The sequence below is a fragment of the Anoplopoma fimbria genome, chromosome 23 (genome assembly GCF_027596085.1).
Source record: "Anoplopoma fimbria isolate UVic2021 breed Golden Eagle Sablefish chromosome 23, Afim_UVic_2022, whole genome shotgun sequence".
NCBI classification, from domain to species: domain Eukaryota; kingdom Metazoa; phylum Chordata; class Actinopteri; order Perciformes; family Anoplopomatidae; genus Anoplopoma; species Anoplopoma fimbria.
In genome coordinates this window covers 13,817,861-13,836,007 of record NC_072471.1, presented here as the reverse complement: position 1 = coordinate 13,836,007, position 18,147 = coordinate 13,817,861, and the positions used below count along the sequence as shown (strand labels likewise).

The 18,147-nt window shown below is 40.4% G+C and overlaps 1 protein-coding gene across 1 annotated transcript in view; it reads right to left on the bottom strand.

Annotated features, from left to right (window-relative positions):
- Positions 1 to 334: 334 nt before the first annotated feature.
- The window catches only part of cerk (ceramide kinase), a 41,839-nt gene continuing 24,026 nt past the window's right edge, over positions 335 to 18,147 (bottom strand). The window contains exons 7-13 of the mRNA XM_054624724.1: positions 15,322 to 15,396; positions 14,963 to 15,115; positions 13,212 to 13,317; positions 12,622 to 12,701; positions 9,455 to 9,660; positions 5,285 to 5,499; positions 335 to 2,716 (exon numbers count right to left, since the gene is read on the bottom strand). Coding sequence (XP_054480699.1) covers positions 2,596 to 2,716; positions 5,285 to 5,499; positions 9,455 to 9,660; positions 12,622 to 12,701; positions 13,212 to 13,317; positions 14,963 to 15,115; positions 15,322 to 15,396 — 956 coding nt within the window. The 3' untranslated portion in view covers positions 335 to 2,595. The remainder of the gene's footprint in view (positions 2,717 to 5,284; positions 5,500 to 9,454; positions 9,661 to 12,621; positions 12,702 to 13,211; positions 13,318 to 14,962; positions 15,116 to 15,321; positions 15,397 to 18,147) is intronic.

Here is an 18,147-nt window from a genome sequence, read left to right as displayed (position 1 = left end):
AGTTACCAGTGCATCGGCCGTAGAAGGTGGTGTAGGCCTAAAACACATAAGAAATTGCTTTTTGATCACTTGCTAAAGGACAGGAAATGATACAGCTGTTTGGTTTGACTCTGTTTGTAGCTCACTAGGACAACCTCTAATTTGAAGATCAGTGGGATTATTTGTGGTTAGATTACATGATTACAGTTGCCAAATTCAGATTACTTTTCAGCACTTTCGGAACCCCCTTATGGTATCAAAAGAGAAACAAAAACCATACTGTGTGTAAAATGAGCACAGTGTGAAATACCACTCCATCTCAGAAGAGACCTTTGATGTCTGATGTTCTTTAATGAAACATTTCGCTCACATCAGAGCACCCTATTAAATTCCACTCATACGGGGAGACAGAAGGAGCGAAAGAGTGAGATTGAGAAAGCTGAAGCAAAGGAGGGCTGACCTTTGTGTCCAGAGAAAAGAGAGAAAAGGAACGAGTGAAAAAACGTTGGCGTCAAGAGCACCATGAAGATAGAGCAAAGGACATGAAAGGAACCACATTTCGAAAGCACATTATTAAGCATTTTCATAAAAATAATCACGCATCTACACACGTCACAGCTTATTTATGTGATTATTTTATAATGGAGAGCAGCAAGATTGCATGAAAACTTTAGGTCGAACTGAAACTTCTAACAAATTAGTCTGTCTGAAGGTATTCGGTAGGTACTAAAATAACATAAATAAGAAGACTTTTGATTTGATTCATTTTCTTTAGCATAAACAAGAAGTAATATCAATTAGTGCCGACGTTAGCAAGCTAAGCTAACTAGCGTCAGCTTTCCAAGTCAAAGCTATGGGTGCAAGCTAGTTTTCCTAGCCTGCTAGCTTCCAGCAGCTTTAATACATTATAGTTTGTTCATGCACACAAAAGTGAGTGGTAATTCAAATTTTAGTTTGACTTTGTTTGCATTGTCAGTCATATGTTGCTGAATTCTTTAGCTTTTTCAGATCTGTATGGTCGGACTTGAAAGCTTTCACAGTTTCTCTGTGTCTGCGTGTACATTTCAGTGTGTGTGTGTGTGTGTGTGTGTGTGTGTGTGTGTGTGTGTGTGTGTGTGTGTGTGTAGAGGATTTAAAAGCATCAGACTCCTTGAAAGAACATCATACTGTTAACTGACAGAAGCGGGCACTGGAGGTGAAACAAAATAGACATTCAGAGTCATTATTTACATAGTTAGAGTATTTTTAGAGAGGAACGGGCTTTCATGGTGTTAAAAGTGAAGGAGTGTGTTTGTGTGTGATACAGAAAGCCATTGAATATCAGAAACAGCATACTAGAAAGACAAAAAAAATGTGTGTGTGTTCCTATCTCTGCTCATCTATAGGTGCTTGTGTTAGCAGCATTTTGGCTGCAGCGAGAGAGCATCTGCAAAACGGCAGTCATGAGGCTAATTGTGATGGAGCCAACTCATCACACTGGCACCTTCACAAATACATTAACGCACACACACTAAAAAGATTGCACGCCCCTAAAGGGATTGTGGGAAACACACTACATGCACACTACATACTTTAACATATCATTATTATGCATGTGGTTTAAAGCAGTTTTATGCAGGAGTAGCATTCTCTTATGGTCTGACTTTACAAAACATGAGCTAATTAGGCTAATTTCAGAGCCAGACAATACATTATCTTTAATACAGTTAACCATGTGTAATTCTGGATAAACCCCAGGTGATGAGTCAACTGTCAGTAGTTTTTGGCCAGGGAGGAGCAGAGCTTAGAGCCACAGGTGCACCGCACCAGTGCTGAATCACTTAGCAACCACTTTGCCTTATTACCCAGAATCCACCGAGGTCCTGTTAGTGTATTAGAAGGGTATTCAGCTCTTTTCATTAGTGCCCCTGGCTCATATCTGCTTCCACCTGGGTCACAGATGAAATGTGTTTTTTTTTCTCCAAAAGAAGTAAGATAAGATAGCATGATTTTCTTTTCTTTTGGCATTTTATGTCAGTTTATAGAGGTCTTTCTTCTTTGTCCCTCTCACCAAGCAGTATCTCCTCGGCTGTCTGTCCTTGCTACAGAGAGAGAAATCCTATTTGTGTTCTCCTTCATGGTAGCACCGATTGTCGCGGCTGAGTCCAGCTCAGTCCGGCTCAGTCCAGTTCAGTCGTTTCATCTGGCGCCTTGAGATCCCCTGGGCTTCAAAATCTTCCATTTCCAAATAAGTACAGATATGAAAAAAAAACTGAAACCGAGGTTTGAATATGGCAGCGCTAGCATATCATATTTTGGGTTTGTAAAAACTGCATGATTCAATTTAGCACAAAACAGTCAGATGCAAAAGGATGCAAGGAGATAGCTATATATCTTCTCTTTGACCCTTTTCCCTCTTAATGGCTAGTGATGGAATCCTTTTCAGGATTTTTTACCACACCTTCTTGTGCATTAAAAAGGACATCCTGTGAGTTTCATTTGAGCAAATACACTAAGGAGGCATGGGACGCCAGCATTTGGGATTCACACTGATGTGATGCATGTCTTTTTCCAGCAAAGTCGTGCTGGATGCAACTCAGTTTTTGTTTTCCAGCAGCTAAATGTCCTGTCCAGCTCTCAGTCCACTGACGAGTGTGTGCTTGGCTCCAGGGCCCACAGTGTACACGGATCTTCTAACAAACACTGCTGCTGCTCCTCAATACCGCGGGCAAACAGCCTGATCAACTGGCACTGGACACTGCAGAGGGGAAGAGAGTGTGAACACACACACACACACACACACATAAAAATAAGCACAGGACGCATCATTTAGCCTGAATAACAAACCATCAACGTAATGACTGTGCTCATTTCAATGAGGCTTTACTGTCAATGTGGCAGATGTAAAAGCAATGGAACGGCACCCCTGCGTGCGGACTTGACAAGCTTACTCGGGATGAGACAATCTTTGTGGTGTGTTAAGTATGAAGATCTTTAAAGAGGCACCAATAACAGATGTTAGAATACAGATGGGGCTGACGCACTATAATGACACATCCTGATGCATACAATAAAAAGAAACAGTGTAAAGGCAGAAAATGAGCTGTGAACAGGCAAGATGGCTATTATGGTACAGTATAGCCTGAATTACTGCTTTTGTCTGCCTAATGACACGTGCATTTTTACTGAAACACCTGTTGTTTGCTTGCAGGCTTTACCAACAGTTAGTATGATGTAACAGTAGAGTTAATTACCATTTTCCGCCCAAAGTGAGACTTAGAGACTGAGATTTATTTCCAGAATGCCATTCACACATGAAATAAAAATACCCAAAAGTTTAATACAACACATATATTTACTCTAAAATCAAGGAAATACCATATTTTTGGGTTATAATTACATGACTCTATTTTTGTTTTAATTATTTGGTTCAATCATTGTGGCAGGTTGAGTTCCTTTTCCAAATGTGTATTTCGCACTTCCAATGCAAAACCCTTCCTTTCTTTCTGTTTCACCCGGGCTATTACCATTAATTATCCGAGCAGCACTCTGGCTGGCTCGCTCCAAGAGCGATTAGCAGAGAGGAAGAGGCAATAAAAGGACGGACTTCTGCTTTAATTAAAGGGGAGTAGCCTTTTAACATGGGGAGGGCCGTTAAATTAGCAACATTACAGCGCCATGCATCATTGGCAAAGTACAATGGAGCATGAAATAAATGATGCATCCAGCAATGCCACACAGGCTGTATAGAGATCTGATAGTGGAGAACGCTAAAGTGGGGACAGGGCCAGAATAATGAGGGGGGCTAATTCTGCCGAAATTGCCAAGATCGTCCAGCAGGGAACATTGAAAGAGTCTCTGACCACAGACTGTTGGGCACTAGCAGCGCTAATGGCACTGCTGTTATCATTTCTGTCTGGCCAAGTAAGAGAACTTCTTTATCACTAGATAATGCTACTGCTAACCATCAAGATGATTTACTTTTCCTAACCATGGTGAAACCCTCTATTATGTATCTAAAGGAATAGGTCAATATTTTGGGGAAAATTCTTATTTACTTTACATCTGTAATATGCACTCAAGCTTAGCATTAGGACTGGAAAATGAGAAACAATTGTAACAAAATCCAACTACCAGCAACTCCAAAGATAACCAATTAACATCTTGTTTGTTTAATCCAAACAAAAAAAGTGTAAAAAACAAAAATTTGCTTCCTGGCGCTTTCGCTCATTGCATGGTCAGGCTAGGTGTTTCGTATGTCTCCAGTTTGTACGCTAACACCAGCTGCTGCAGCTAATAACAGAAACGGCGTTATCGATTGTGTACATACGGATGTTTATATTGTACTTTGAAATGTTGTATCTTCCTTTATGGTCTGTTGCCTGTTTCCAAATAGGGTTGTGCCAATACAACATAAATAAGAGATTACAACCATGCTAGCAGCCCTCTGAAACTGTTCTGTGCTAAATGCTGAAATCAGGACGCTAACATGTTGACAATGACAATGCTACTATGGTGATGTTTAGCATAATGTGTACCATATTCCCCATATAAGTTAAGTGTGTTAGCATGCTAAAATTTCCTAATAAGCACTATACACAGAGTACAGCTGCCGACCGACCAACCGACATTGACATTCACGTAGCACACAGCTAGCATGGACAAAAATTGTACGTGTGAGTGTTACTTGAGTGCACTGTGAATATAGAGCTTACAGAACATCATCTATCTCTACTTCTGCTTTAAGTCATGATACTCAGAGACACTTTAGAGAAATTTAAACTGGAGATTATATCTGCAATACCCGGAAAAAGAACAGTCTTTGTCTGATGCAATTGGTATGAGCCCCGCAAGTATTTCACTGCTTTATCCATTATACCTCTTCTTCAATATTATGTGCACCGATTCAAAGCCATTTGCCAGTCCCCATCTCTGCTTCAGAGAGATCCTGCCTGTCTTCATTGCCTCAAAAACTTAATTTCTTCGTCACAGGCTTCATAAAACGCAAAAATAAGCTGGCACGATGGAAAAGTGATTGAACCACGCCTGTCTTCAGCAGTCACAATGATTGTTTCAGTTTTACAGCATTAAAAAGCCATATATATGGGCAAAACATTCATCATTACGGGTAAATGACAATTCATTTTTTATTGTTTCTGCCGGTGCTGAGTCGAAATGATTGTTTGCTTGCATCTCAGTTTGACTTTTTTTAGTTTTGAGTTGAACAATTTCTTAACTTTTAACAAGACTTGGAAAAGAAAGTGCTTGAAATAACTGCTACAGTAAATTATGTTTTACATTCAAAGGTGATTGTGTGATTAGTTACCTGACTTGGATGTCAGTGTCAGGCAGGATTTCTCCATCGCAATTCCAGCTGCTGTGGCAGTTGCTGTAGTTGCAGGTTGTTTGGGCCGAGCATATGGGACGGAAGCCTGTCTTCTTTGGACTCTCAATCGGGTCCTCCAGTGAAACCAGCTCCTGGTGCCGCGGCTGAAAACGAAACTTCCTCACCCGGTGGACCTCCACAAACGAGTGGTCAAACTGGGGAATAGGGAATAAGAAATAGATGAAAGAGAGGAGGAGAGATGAATGGATTAAGGAACAGATGTGCCCACAGATGGTGCAAAGGTTGTGACTGCCAGTCTCCAGAAGCACTTGAAGAGTTTCATTTCAAACTGCAGGAGGCTGAGATGGAACACAAGAGTCCTTTGTTTTCGGCTTCACCAAATTAAATTTTGTGTAAAATTGTTTCTTGAAGAAAAGCTGTTTAGAGTCAAAAGCCTTTTTCAAGTCTGTTTTTTTTTTTTTTTTTTTTTTTTTAGTACAAGACTTTTTATGATTACTCTATTGTCTGTGTTTCCACAAGGGTGCTTCAATCAGAGGGAATTAAACACAATGCAGAACACAATTACATACAAGTGATAAAGGAACACACTGTATGCTGAAAATGGAAGTTTAAAGAAAATATTATTTTAGTGCCTCAGCCTTGATTTGATGGATTAAGGTCAACTAAAAAGTGAATCTATCAATTATTTGTCTTTGGTCGATAAATCGACTGGGGTTCATTCAAAACTCAGGCTCATACATTTTTTATTCAGACATTTAAATTTCATTAATTGAACATGAACTATTTCTAATCATATACACAAAATAGTCAGTGCTATTTATCTGAAATATGAAGATCATATTGGGCAGTAAAACTATACTTGCCATGTAATTCTTCGAAAGTTTACAGGCTCCAAGTGGGTGAGGTTAAAAACAAGTTCATTTCTACGTAGATTTATTCTTCTTCCTCCCAATTTACGATAAAAGAAAACACCTAACAGGAGTTTAAATGCAAAATGGAGGGAGGGAGAGAAGAGGTAGGGTAAAATGGAGGTGCATAAAAACTATGTAAACGGCAAGCGCGTAGAGAAGAAGAAAGAGAGAGATGAAAAGAAATAATTTTGTCAAAGTCCCCTTTCATCTCACTCAGTGTCGCAGAAAGGTTCAGCTCTGTCCGGCGCACTTTCTTCTACTTCACAGGGTGCCACTTTCTCTCTATTCCTGGCTCTTTTCTTCTCCTCTTTTTCCTTTACCCTCATCTCTCTCTCCCTTCCTTCTCCCCCTTTCTCGCCCTCTCTCATCCCAAAAGCGGAGTGACAGCCATTTACTTCACATCAGACCCACTTTATGACTGGAGCCGCTTTGCATTCATGCTGGACTGTCTGCCTAAAAGGCTTTCTGACAAGGCCATGAATACGCTTAGTGGCTTCTCACTCCTTGTTTCTCTCCGCTTGGCTGGACAGTGATGCTGATATTAAGTGAACTCTGATGCAAAGTCCCACTCACCGTGCTTATACGACTACTTGTCTACCTTTCTGTGTTGCAAGTGAAGCAGCAAAGACCAGCCTTAAGCTACAGTCGCACTGCATCATGTCTTTACACTGCCAATACCACACTATGATCTGTGGTCATTAGACCGTTAATGATAATATCATTTGGTTTTCTCCATTAGAGACGGTAAAGACCCACTGGAGGCAGCGCACAAGTTCATCGTAGTTCATTTTGTATGGGACACAAGCCAGTCTCTTGGAAAGGCATTGTGGGTCATACATGCAAAGCGGGACTGATCAGGGACACAAATCACTTATCAGTTGTGTAAAGGTAAAGATATTTTTGTTTATGCAAATTAAACAACAAAATCCCTCTGGAAACACCATTGTGATTTGTTGAAAATCCCACAAAGAAAGGACTACAGACACAAACAACAAAAGGGCTGCTTGGAAAAACATCATGTACAATTTTGGTGCAAGTACAAGTTCCTTATTTACCCTTTGTTAGCTACTGAACAAGCTAATTGCTAGCTTGCAAACATTGACAAATCCCTACCACGACGAGTGGAGGCAAAGTTTGTCAGTTTAATCGCTTTCAATGGGTCTTCTCCATAGATTCTAGAGCCCCACTAGTGAATCAATATGGCTGAGCTAAATTGCTAATGTCAGCATGCTAACATACTCAGATTGTCAAAGTTAACATGCTGATACTTAACAGACATAATGTATGTCATCTTGGTTTAGCGTGTTAGCATGCTATTGTTTGGCACATGGATGTATAAAGAGAACTGGATACAGCGTTTGAAGCACGACCCCGTTCATTCCTAAGAAAGTTTCTAGGTGGTGCATGAAGCAAAAAAAGTTTTAATTCCAAGTATAAAATTTAGGTTAAATTTCCCGTTTTATCCAGTGAGCTTCCACATTCAGGGGCCCATAGAGCATGCACAGTAGCGTTTCCTTTAACTGCACCTCCCAGCCCTCGGCCAAGCTTTGTCTCGGGTTCATTCACAAAAACAAAGGAAGGTAAATAACACTTGATTCAGCTATTAGTGTATTTTAGGCCCTAATGATATAAATAAAAGGGATTTACCTAAATGAAAATTAAAAGTCTTGTTCCTGATGTAAATCTATTGGAAAAATCTTTTAGGCCTCCCATTTCGACCTGATAATAGTGCCAGATGAAAAGTAAATTTCAAATAAAATCAGATGGTATAACAGTTCATCATGAGGGGGAGGATAATGTCTGTACCAAATTCTATAGCCAGTATATCATCCAAGAGTTAACATATAATTAAGTTTCCACCAAGGTGGTGGACAGACTAACGTCGTCATCCCTATAATGCGAACTGTGTCTTATAGTAGATGAATACAGTAACATCCAACAGCTGATTCTCAGTATTTTATTTTAACAAATAGGGGAAATTATAAAATCGTTTTTTAGGCCTCCATTATCATCATTAGGCAAAGTCATTTTTTCTAGTTTAGCACTTTTTAAAACATGTGGCTTTGGTGGTCACTTCGTCTGCTATGATTTTTATTTTTTTTTATGTTGTTGAATCCTTCTGTAAAACACTAATGTTTCTGAAAAGTGCTACATTCAAAATGTTGACTCACTTACTTAATTTGATATTACCCGAACACATTGGTTATTTCATTCAGTCATGTCGATGTAAGGACACGCTCACACAAAGCATGTCACACAAAGCAGCAATTTCCTTCATTTGCTAAATTTCACTGTAATAGCAGCAGCTTTTGTACCTTAACCTTTGTACCCTATCATTTATTTTTCTTCATATTAAACTGTTGGCCTTTTCTACTGATAAATCCTATTCCTTTTAAAACTACGAATAAATATAATCCCAATCAAATCACATCTTTAATGAAGTCCGTCCTAGTAATCAAAACACAGGTTGCACAAGTCAAAATGTTGACCTCAGGATGTCAGTCCAAGCTCAAAACACAGTTTGCAATTGCACACTTGTACCAAGGCGGCTACTGTCGATGAAATTACTAACAGGTTCCTTCCAAATGGGATAAACTTCCCGAGGTCTTTCCTGAGGTAATAATTACTAATCACCAGACTTCCCCTGGCAATACTTGTGCTATCCTGGAAGGGCATTAGTCTGGAATCAGTCTGTTCTCCCCTACAGCATATCCCTGATGCAGCGATAACCGGTGCCTCTCTGGACCAGGGTGGAGGTTATTTATGATACGTGGGAAGGCACGAGGGCTAAGGCATTTGAGGTAAAGTGAACCATAGTTGGGGGAAAAGGAGCCGAGTCTGCAAATGGAGGTGCTAGCACAGCAAGTGGGCAAACTCCTGCCTTCTTCTCGCTCGTTTACAGTCATAATGCACTCAATTAATCTGTGCACAGATCGAGCAACTCCTGTTGATGAGAGCTGGATTCTGCAGCAAAAAGATTGACGGGGGGCTTATATAGGAAGGAAGACATTCTCTTTCGCTTTATTTTGGAGATTCATTCACTCTTTGAAGGATGTGTTTTTCTTATCCCTGCTGAATACAGATCACATCATTTAGAAGTAGTCTCTAGAGCATGACTCATACACTGTGTATGTACATTTACTTTAGAAGTATGAAATCCTAAATTGAATAATGTTCCCAGTGGGTAATACCTTAGGAAGTGCTCTGAAGATAAATCATACACCTCCTTCACTCCTACCTGGTCGTCTTTGTTGGTGTGTCGGACCAGGTGTCTGAGGAAGTCCAGGCGCGAGCACTTCCTGACAAGGATGAGGTCTGTGGTGCCGTCAGCGAGGTGAGCAGAGGGCGAGAGGCCCTTCGGACTGCGGGGACACGCGCAGCTCATGCTGGCCGCGTTAATGGATATAAACTTTCCACGGATCACCCTCCAACCATTGCTCCCATCTGAAACAGAGGAGTCGAGAGTCAAGTTTACTGTGCTTGTGTTTGACTGACTTCAAATACAGATAGAATGCCCACCATAAGTGATGCACCTGAAGACGGTGTCATGACATTTGTAAATGGACTTTTTAGTCTACTAAATAGGAGATAAACCAAGCAGCAATTTTAATAAAACTGTTAATCCTGCTCATTTCATTGGCAGTAATGCCGTCACCCCAAAATACACCAGCATGAAACGAGGCATCTTTCCACAAAACTCTGACATTTTAAACCTTTCTGCAGGCCTCAAAGGACTTAAGCCACCTGCTTAAAAAAAATACGTGGACTGTGTCTTTAAAAACTGCGTTTATATTTTCTGCCTAGTTCAGTTTCAGATAGAATTCGGTTCAATATGAACCCTAAAATGTTTGTGTTAGAAAACAAATAACAGTGTAGTGCACTGTACAAACTTGACTTGCATTTTTTACAATGTACATTTAAAATACTTGTCAGGTCACCGAGCTGGCAGTCACCTCTAAATAACTGAGGTCACTTTATTCCAGGTATACTCCACATAGGTTGTAATTTGGCACGTTTATGCTGTGAAATCCTGTGCTGCAGAACTACGACCCCCAGCACACATTCAACCAATGTCTGGTTGTGTTTGTTTTTTTTATACCTTTTTGTTCCGTTTCTGGTTTACTTAAAATATTTATATTATATACATGTTACTATCGTGAAAATATGTCAAAGACAAAGCAAAGTTCATAACTTGTGGTCCAATCTTTTTTAAGGTAAATACATTTTTTTTTTATGTTCGCTGTGATTAATTGTGATTCAGTCACAGTGAACTGTGAGTGTGCTTGCGTCGGATCGAGTGTGTGCGTCGGTTTAGGGAGAGGCGAGTGTGCTGCGTGGATTCTGTTGTTGGCAGTTGTTAAGCTGATTCCTGTCAGCCTGCAGTTTGGATTTTTCAGATGTGCTGATGTTCGACTGAAACAAATAATCCTTGCAAATTTGGTTTTGGAATTATACTGTGTATTTTGCAAGTGCTTTATGAGTTGTTAAGTGAGAGTTCTCAGCTTGTTACACATCAGCAGTGATGCTGATGAGGGTCCATTAGAATCCAGCTGTCTTGGCAGGAGTTCTCGATGCAGCCCTACCCTGATGATCGAAGCCAAGATAGAAACTTTGATGCTGAAAGTAATGTGTTTTACCGTTGTAGGAGGTAAAAATGCAATCAAGTTTGGCCAAGGAAGGGTTGACAGCATCTTAAGATGAGGTCATATAGATAGACTTCTGATAGGATTAACCTCAAGTGGCCTCCAAATCTCAAATGACATACACAACGGTTACACATCACAAATCACCGCTCTGCTCCTTGGAGATTAGCGACTGTTTGCCGTTGATGGCGTATCAAAAGAAACAGTATCACCCACAGGGCTGCCAGTGCTCATCACCTGGGTGATAGTCACTGGAGTAAGCTAAAGAAAAGTGATCACAGACATCCAAACCTCAGAGGGAGAATTATGTGATCTCGGAAAGCAAAACGATTCATTACCTTTCCCCCTCATTTCGCAAAAAAACACAAATTTACAGAGGTGATAACACGAACCGGTGATAACAGGCCCGCAGAGTCTACATAAAAAACAACAACCATATTCTAATTGGGAAGCAGTGATTAAAGCAGAATAAAAATAAATAAAATAAAAACAACAACAACAAATCTAACTGAGGACTGGAGGCTCTGCATTAGAAGAATGTTTCCAAATGAGTATTTGCTTTTCGGAGGAGAGGCTGGCTTATTTGCAGAGAGAGAGGGTGTCCTGCCTCATTGATTTAGCAGTTGTCTTGAGATTTCCCTCGCCAGGAAAGGAAAAAAAAACAAAACACAAAATCGCAAAACAAACGGCAGCACTGGCCTGAGACAAACCACCTGTCAGAGCTGGCGAAGCCAAATTTCTTCCTGATTAGTGGGGAGTCTGTCACACATCACACAAACACACACACACACACACAACACACACACACACACACACACACACACACACACACACACACACACAGGTTGCGCTCTCTTTCATATTTACACAGGAACGCCACACACACAAACAAACACACACACATTGTGTGGCTATCTGGGACATAAGAAGTCCCATATAGCCGGGCCAGGAAAGAAAGTGTTGAATTTAATATTATGACACTAATTAGAGTGGAAAAAAAACACACACACAGCTTCTTTTCAGCTCAGATTACTATCACAAAGGTGCACAAGCGCACACACACACATGCACAGGAGTCAGTATTTCGTCTGCCTCCAGAGGTTTGTGCTGCTGCTGACAGTGTGGTTGAGAGAATCGTAGATAATGAAATGTGTGTGTGTGTGCACCACGGTCAAGGGGGACGGACACAGGTATAGGAGGTGACGTCGTCCTACTCGGAGCTGAGTGGACGGACACCCGCCTCGTCTGGGGACATGTAATCTCATCAAGCAGACGCAGGGGTGGATGCGGGGAGATTTGGAAATCAATAGGCAAAAAAAGACTCCGGCAGGGGGCACGGGGGTAGTTGTGCGGTGTCACTAAAATCAGTTTATATTTTCTCGTCGATAACTCATCAAGAATCTCATTTTGCCGTGCCGAGGGAGAAAAAACAACCCAGACAGAAAATGGAGATATTTGAAAAAGGAGAAGATGATGTGATTATTTACATTCAGTCCACCTCAGGTACTGCAGAATGGAAATCTCCCCGATTTGTGTGTGTTTGACTTCAAGGGAAAAGACAGCCAGCGTGGAATTTTCTCATCTCCTTTTTGTTTTTTGTCTTTCCTCACAAACAGCACCCTTTAGAGATACTTATTCTCACACATCTCAGAAGTCTAGAAATGGCTTCAAAATAGACAAACAAGCAGATAACGAGGCAGAGAAATGGGCTTTTCGGTGTGATTAATTTGACACATTTCCAGTAATAACCCCAAACTCGTACCTTTATCAGACTTTTCCTTCTCCTCTGACATCTCCCACTGCATGTCTTTTGATGAGGGCTTGTGCTGACAGACGCGGCACCTGAAATATCAGCGTAACCTTGTTTTACATTCATCAAACCATCAGCACTGCTGGGACATTCAAGGTCTTCAGAAGCTCAGATGATTAATTAGGAATTCATTCAGTCCACCTTAAAAATGACTTGTATTGCGTTTAGCAATTTAAGACGTCTAAAGCCAGAGAAGCCTTTTGAGGCACAGTCATATCTCTTTATGTGATAAAATAAGTTGTCAGGAAACATGGCATATTACATATTAATGGTTCTCAGCTCCTTTCAGTCCCCAATAACAATGCAAACAATGGCAGCTCAAAGCATCTCAAAAAACCAAAGCACTTAATCATGCGCTTTTTGGAGAAGACTGAATGGGCTCTCAGTCCACAATAAATCAGATGGGCTTCCTGACAAAGTAAACTATCCCATTTAAGTTCTGGCAGGTGCACTGCTACCATTGAAGTGCATCAGATAAGTTAGCACATTGTAAAACAGTGCTGAGAAGCTGCAGGAATGGATATCTGTGATGCTTTATTTACCCGGATCGACACTGCAGCTTGTCCCTGGGGTCCCCCATGTTGTTCTCAGCAGGGAGGAAAGAGATCGTGCCTTCATAGTAGTTGTGACTCAGAAAGGTTTTCACACCTGCAACACAAACACAGTGTGGACCACAGAATGCTTGTCAATATGTTTTAATTGTTGTGTTTAATTTACTCTAATTATACCGTAGATTCCTAAAGCGACACATCTGCATAACTAATTGGACCACTATTCGGTATCTTTCTATTGTAATTCCTATATTCTCTAGAGGCTGTTGTAAGACTTTTAGCAGGTTAAGTGATAATGCTATTGTAAAAATAACACACAGTTGTATTTAAAAGCGTTGTTGTGTTTGGTAGCCCTGGGGCCTAATTAAAAAAAAAAAAAAAAAGCATATCCAGTTCTGTGCTTGAACCATGCTCATTTCTGCATGTACTATTGAATTAAAGCCAAGTTAGGTAATGTATTATATTTGTTGAAATTATATTTACATCCTGACAGCAAACAATACAAATAATTCAACAACAATAATTCAGTCCAATTCTTTCATTCGGCCTGATAGATTGCATTACCTGAGTCTTCCAGAACTGCTAGCTTGACAGCTGTGAGCACTAACAATAGCCATGTTCATTATATACGTTATGATCATTTTGGGAGAGGGGCTCTGGAGGGAGGACTGAAGGGACGGGCTGTCAGTGTTGCCGACTTGGCGGCTTTTTTTGGAGCTAGAGCTACTTTTAATGAAAATAAATTAGTTTTTTAAGTTGGATGCTTTAAAAATCTTGCTTATGTTCCCAATGTTGCCAACCCCAGCTTTAAAAGTGCTAAATATAACAATTGGAGCATTTCTATTGCCTCTCAACGGCTCTCAAAATGGCAACAGCTGAGCCGAAGGCTACCAGCTAAAAATGCTAATTTAATGGTAGCCTACACTATTTAGCCATTCAAGGTTCCCTGAAGATAAGTTATACAGTCTTACAGTTATACAGCAAGCTAACATGCCAAACTAAGATGGGGTACATAGTAAAACGTATAAGTGCTTAGCATTAGGTTTTTAGTATTGTCATTGTCATTGCGATGTTAGCATTTATTTCAAACCACCTCTGTGCATTTATTTCAAACCACCTCTGTGCCTAAATACAGCCTCACACAACTGCTAGGATCGTTCTTGATTATTGGTCTTGTTTTGTCCATCTCTATTGGTTGCTTCTTTTGTCTTCATTAAGGATACTAGGACTTTCAAATGGACATGTCCTAAATATTGCATTCTGGGGACATTTTAATTCATAAATCAGCCTGTACGTCGCAGGTTTTTGGTTAATAATTGATCGCATCATTGCAGTTGGCATCAGTTAATATAGATCAGTTTAATAACTTAGATATTAAGGTTGATGGGCTTATTTAAAGCACCACACAGTGTGCAAGCGTTTAGACTCAGTGGGAGGAAAAATCTTCGTGAACCTTTTGCTGTTGGTGAGTCCCACTACTGAGCTACACAAATGCTTGCACTGAAACCCACCAGCCTAAGGCTGTGTGTTAGATTTATATCTTAATCCTCAAAAGTCTGGACCTGGAGCCGGACCATCAAGCTCAGGGATAAACTCAAGGTTAACTCACATGAAGAAAAAGGCGGTGTGAGGGTCAGTAAGCTCAGAGGTCAGTGCGCCAAGGCTTTTAGAAAAAGGTTAAAGTGTGTGGGTTGGCTTAGCCTGAAGGGTCACTCAAGTTTAGAAAACGATGGCCCTCATACCTGACAGGTCATATCTAGCAGGACCCAGCCATCGCTTCCTCTCGCTGTCTGTCAGTACATCGCCATAGAAACCGTAGCCCAGCAACGAGACAGAGTATCTGAGGAAGATGTCATTGTGGTGAACCGAACACACGTCCATCGGCTGGGAATCCCCTGTCAAGACACACCCAGTAGAGTCATAAAAACTCCCTGTTATGTTGCCACAACACACACATGAACATTAAACTAAAACCAGCTGCTGTAATGATCGCTCATAGGTTGCTTCTAGCCTCACACACACAACACTGATAACAGAAAATTACCATCCTGACCAGTAGTTTGCTGTAAGTCTTTTATGAGTCTTTCAATTACTCACTCACCCACAATGATGTGTAAAGCAGAAGTAACTGGATCGTTGGTTCCCACTGTGGCAAAGCAGATACAATCAGTGGACCCTGTGGGATAAGAGAAACACAGGTCGATGGTCAGCCATTATAACCCCTGTTTAGACAGGTTAAAGACTGTGATGTGAAATAAGAACTTTGTACTAAAAAAAATTAAAAAAATCAGACGCCCATATTATATTTTAAGCAAAAAATAAATAAACACACATTCCCTAAAAGCAAAACTCGACTATTTAAAGCCAATATGTGTACCTCAGACACTCCGCGGTCTGATTGTGTCGTGTTTTTTTAAAACACAACAACATATATCAAATTTCAAGTTTTTCCTGTTGGCATAACTGGTGTACACATAGTTTTACACTTCCTGGATTTTTTTGCAAATACCTACTTGCATACTGGGATGCACACATAAATGAGAATAAGAAACCTTCTGAACTGGGACCCTTAATTGTAATGCACATTTAACCACATGCATGTGCTTATGCACACAACATAGGCATTTTTTTATCAGGATACGGGCTATTGAATTTATTGCAGTGCTTAACAAACCTACCGAGCACACCTTTCAACCATTGACAGATGCTTAGCTGGTAAAATGTTTACCATGTTTAGCATCTTAGTAACTTTCACTAATTAGCAGTGAATACAAAGTTGAAATGTCACTAGTTTGGTGATAAACCAAATAATTGGACAATAAGATAACGCTGTCAATAGTTGTGAAGACATTTCGCAACAAACCCCAAGTATTAACCTTGGGTGGGACTAGAGGAAAAGTCAGGGGATCGCCCAAGTCATCATTACACATTGTGGGGGTAACATAAATCTGTAGAAAAAAAAAATATTGTACTGTCTACAGACTGTGAAATTGAATAAGGAGTGTAGTTTTGGCATTTCCTTATTTTTCTGGCCTGATGACTTAACCCAGTTTGTTGTCAAGGAACGTGTCAACAGTCATGCCCGTTTAATAAATACAGCTTTTTCCTCCACTGCTACGGACAGGAAGTGAATCAGAAATTTTGATTTTTATCTATCATCTTTACTGACTTTATAAATGTGGAGTGTGGCGTTTGGTTAGACCAACCAGTTTAAATTGTACAGACTTTCTAATACAGTATCCGATTGGTATTAATGTTATTTTTTTTGGAGGTACCTTTTGGTTAAATGGAACCTGCAGTCTACAGAATCTACAGTAATAAGAACAGACTGTATGGGCATGCTGGGAGACTCTAATAGCATGTAAAGCTGCAAAGAGTTATTTCACATTTGTACATCTCTTATTCATAGTTAAAATCAGCCCTAAAATATATTGCCCTTTGGTAGAGTTACATGTCTTTCAAAGCTTCAACCTAGTACGAAGAATTCAGTGGGACAATTTTATTAGGCAGAAGTAAGGAGACGTCTCAGTAAAGTGAACTAACAGGATAGCGCCAGCCCCTGGCTATCATGAATGCTCTTCAGCCAACAAATGAAGGATAAGAGCCATCCCCCTGCCTAGAGAAAAAATGTTGAGCTTGATATTAAATCTTTCAACTTGAGAGGTAATAAGGCTCCATCGCTCTTCCTGCACCACATGGCGTAATTTCAGACCTATCTGCCCCTACTTTGATCATCTTAAAGTGGAGAAATGGACCTACTGATAAAAGATGGAGAGAGGGAGGGAGAGAGGAGAGTAGTGAGTGAAATCTAACTAGTGGTGTTTTGAGCTGGCTCACAGAAGCGTGACAGAGGAGATCAGGTCTGTCATTCAGTCGTGGACACATAGATGAGTATGATGATGAGCTCCCTCTGTCGCTACCTCTCCTGTACCTTCTATGAATATCACTTATCTGGCCTTTGCTCCCTCTCCCCCGGAGCTTCATGATCACATCCGATACACTTTCAAATTGCTCCCGACAACGCTACATTGCCTGCTATTTTGCAGAGCGCAAAAAACAATGGTGACATGTGCTATCTGACTGTTCTAAAGCTCCCCAGTAAAAGCCAACTGACTCTGAATGGATATAAGTGGGGTACACAGATGTTCAATGACATTGAGCTCTCAGATGTTCAATGTTTTATTCCCCTTAAGTTACTCAACCGCAGTAGCCTGTTGGCATATTCAGAGGAGAGAGCATAAACTGTCAAAGGGCATACCCTCAGTGGAGAAGCTCCAGTTTTTTTCCCCAAAAAACTGTCTCGCCAGTAAGATCATCTTGGCAGTGAAATCATCTTTATCTCAGGGACAACAATGGAGTCTAGATGCTTTTTAGTGCTGCCCCAAAAAGGAGTTCTTTGCTGTTAGAATCCTCAGTACATTAATGTATTTATAGCGGCACTTGCGACCTTGTCTTGTAAAGACAAGATTGAAACCTTTTTGAACTAGACAAGAGGACCTTGAATAACAGATCATTCATATTTTTATTAATCAAAATACGCTACTTTGAATGTTTCAGTTAGTGCCAGCAGTGCAGCAACAATTGAGAAAACATCTGACAGAAGGAGCATTTCTGGATATGACAGCTCGATGACAAGGCCATAAATGAGTTCATGACTCTTAATTTGAACCTTGGCATCAAGGGCTTTGATAGCTTACTGACACATTAACATGATGTTGACAGCAATATTGATTGCTTTATTGATAGAATCATGAATGGCAGCCGGGTGGCAAAGATACACTCTTCCATGATGTTGTAGAAGCATGGATCTACAAAGCCCAAACGTCTATGGCTTTTACAGCTAAAGCTCAACTCCTGCTATTTTTATTTGTAAGCAAGAGAATGCCAACTCCACACTTTACATTATCACCATTATTTGAGACATAAC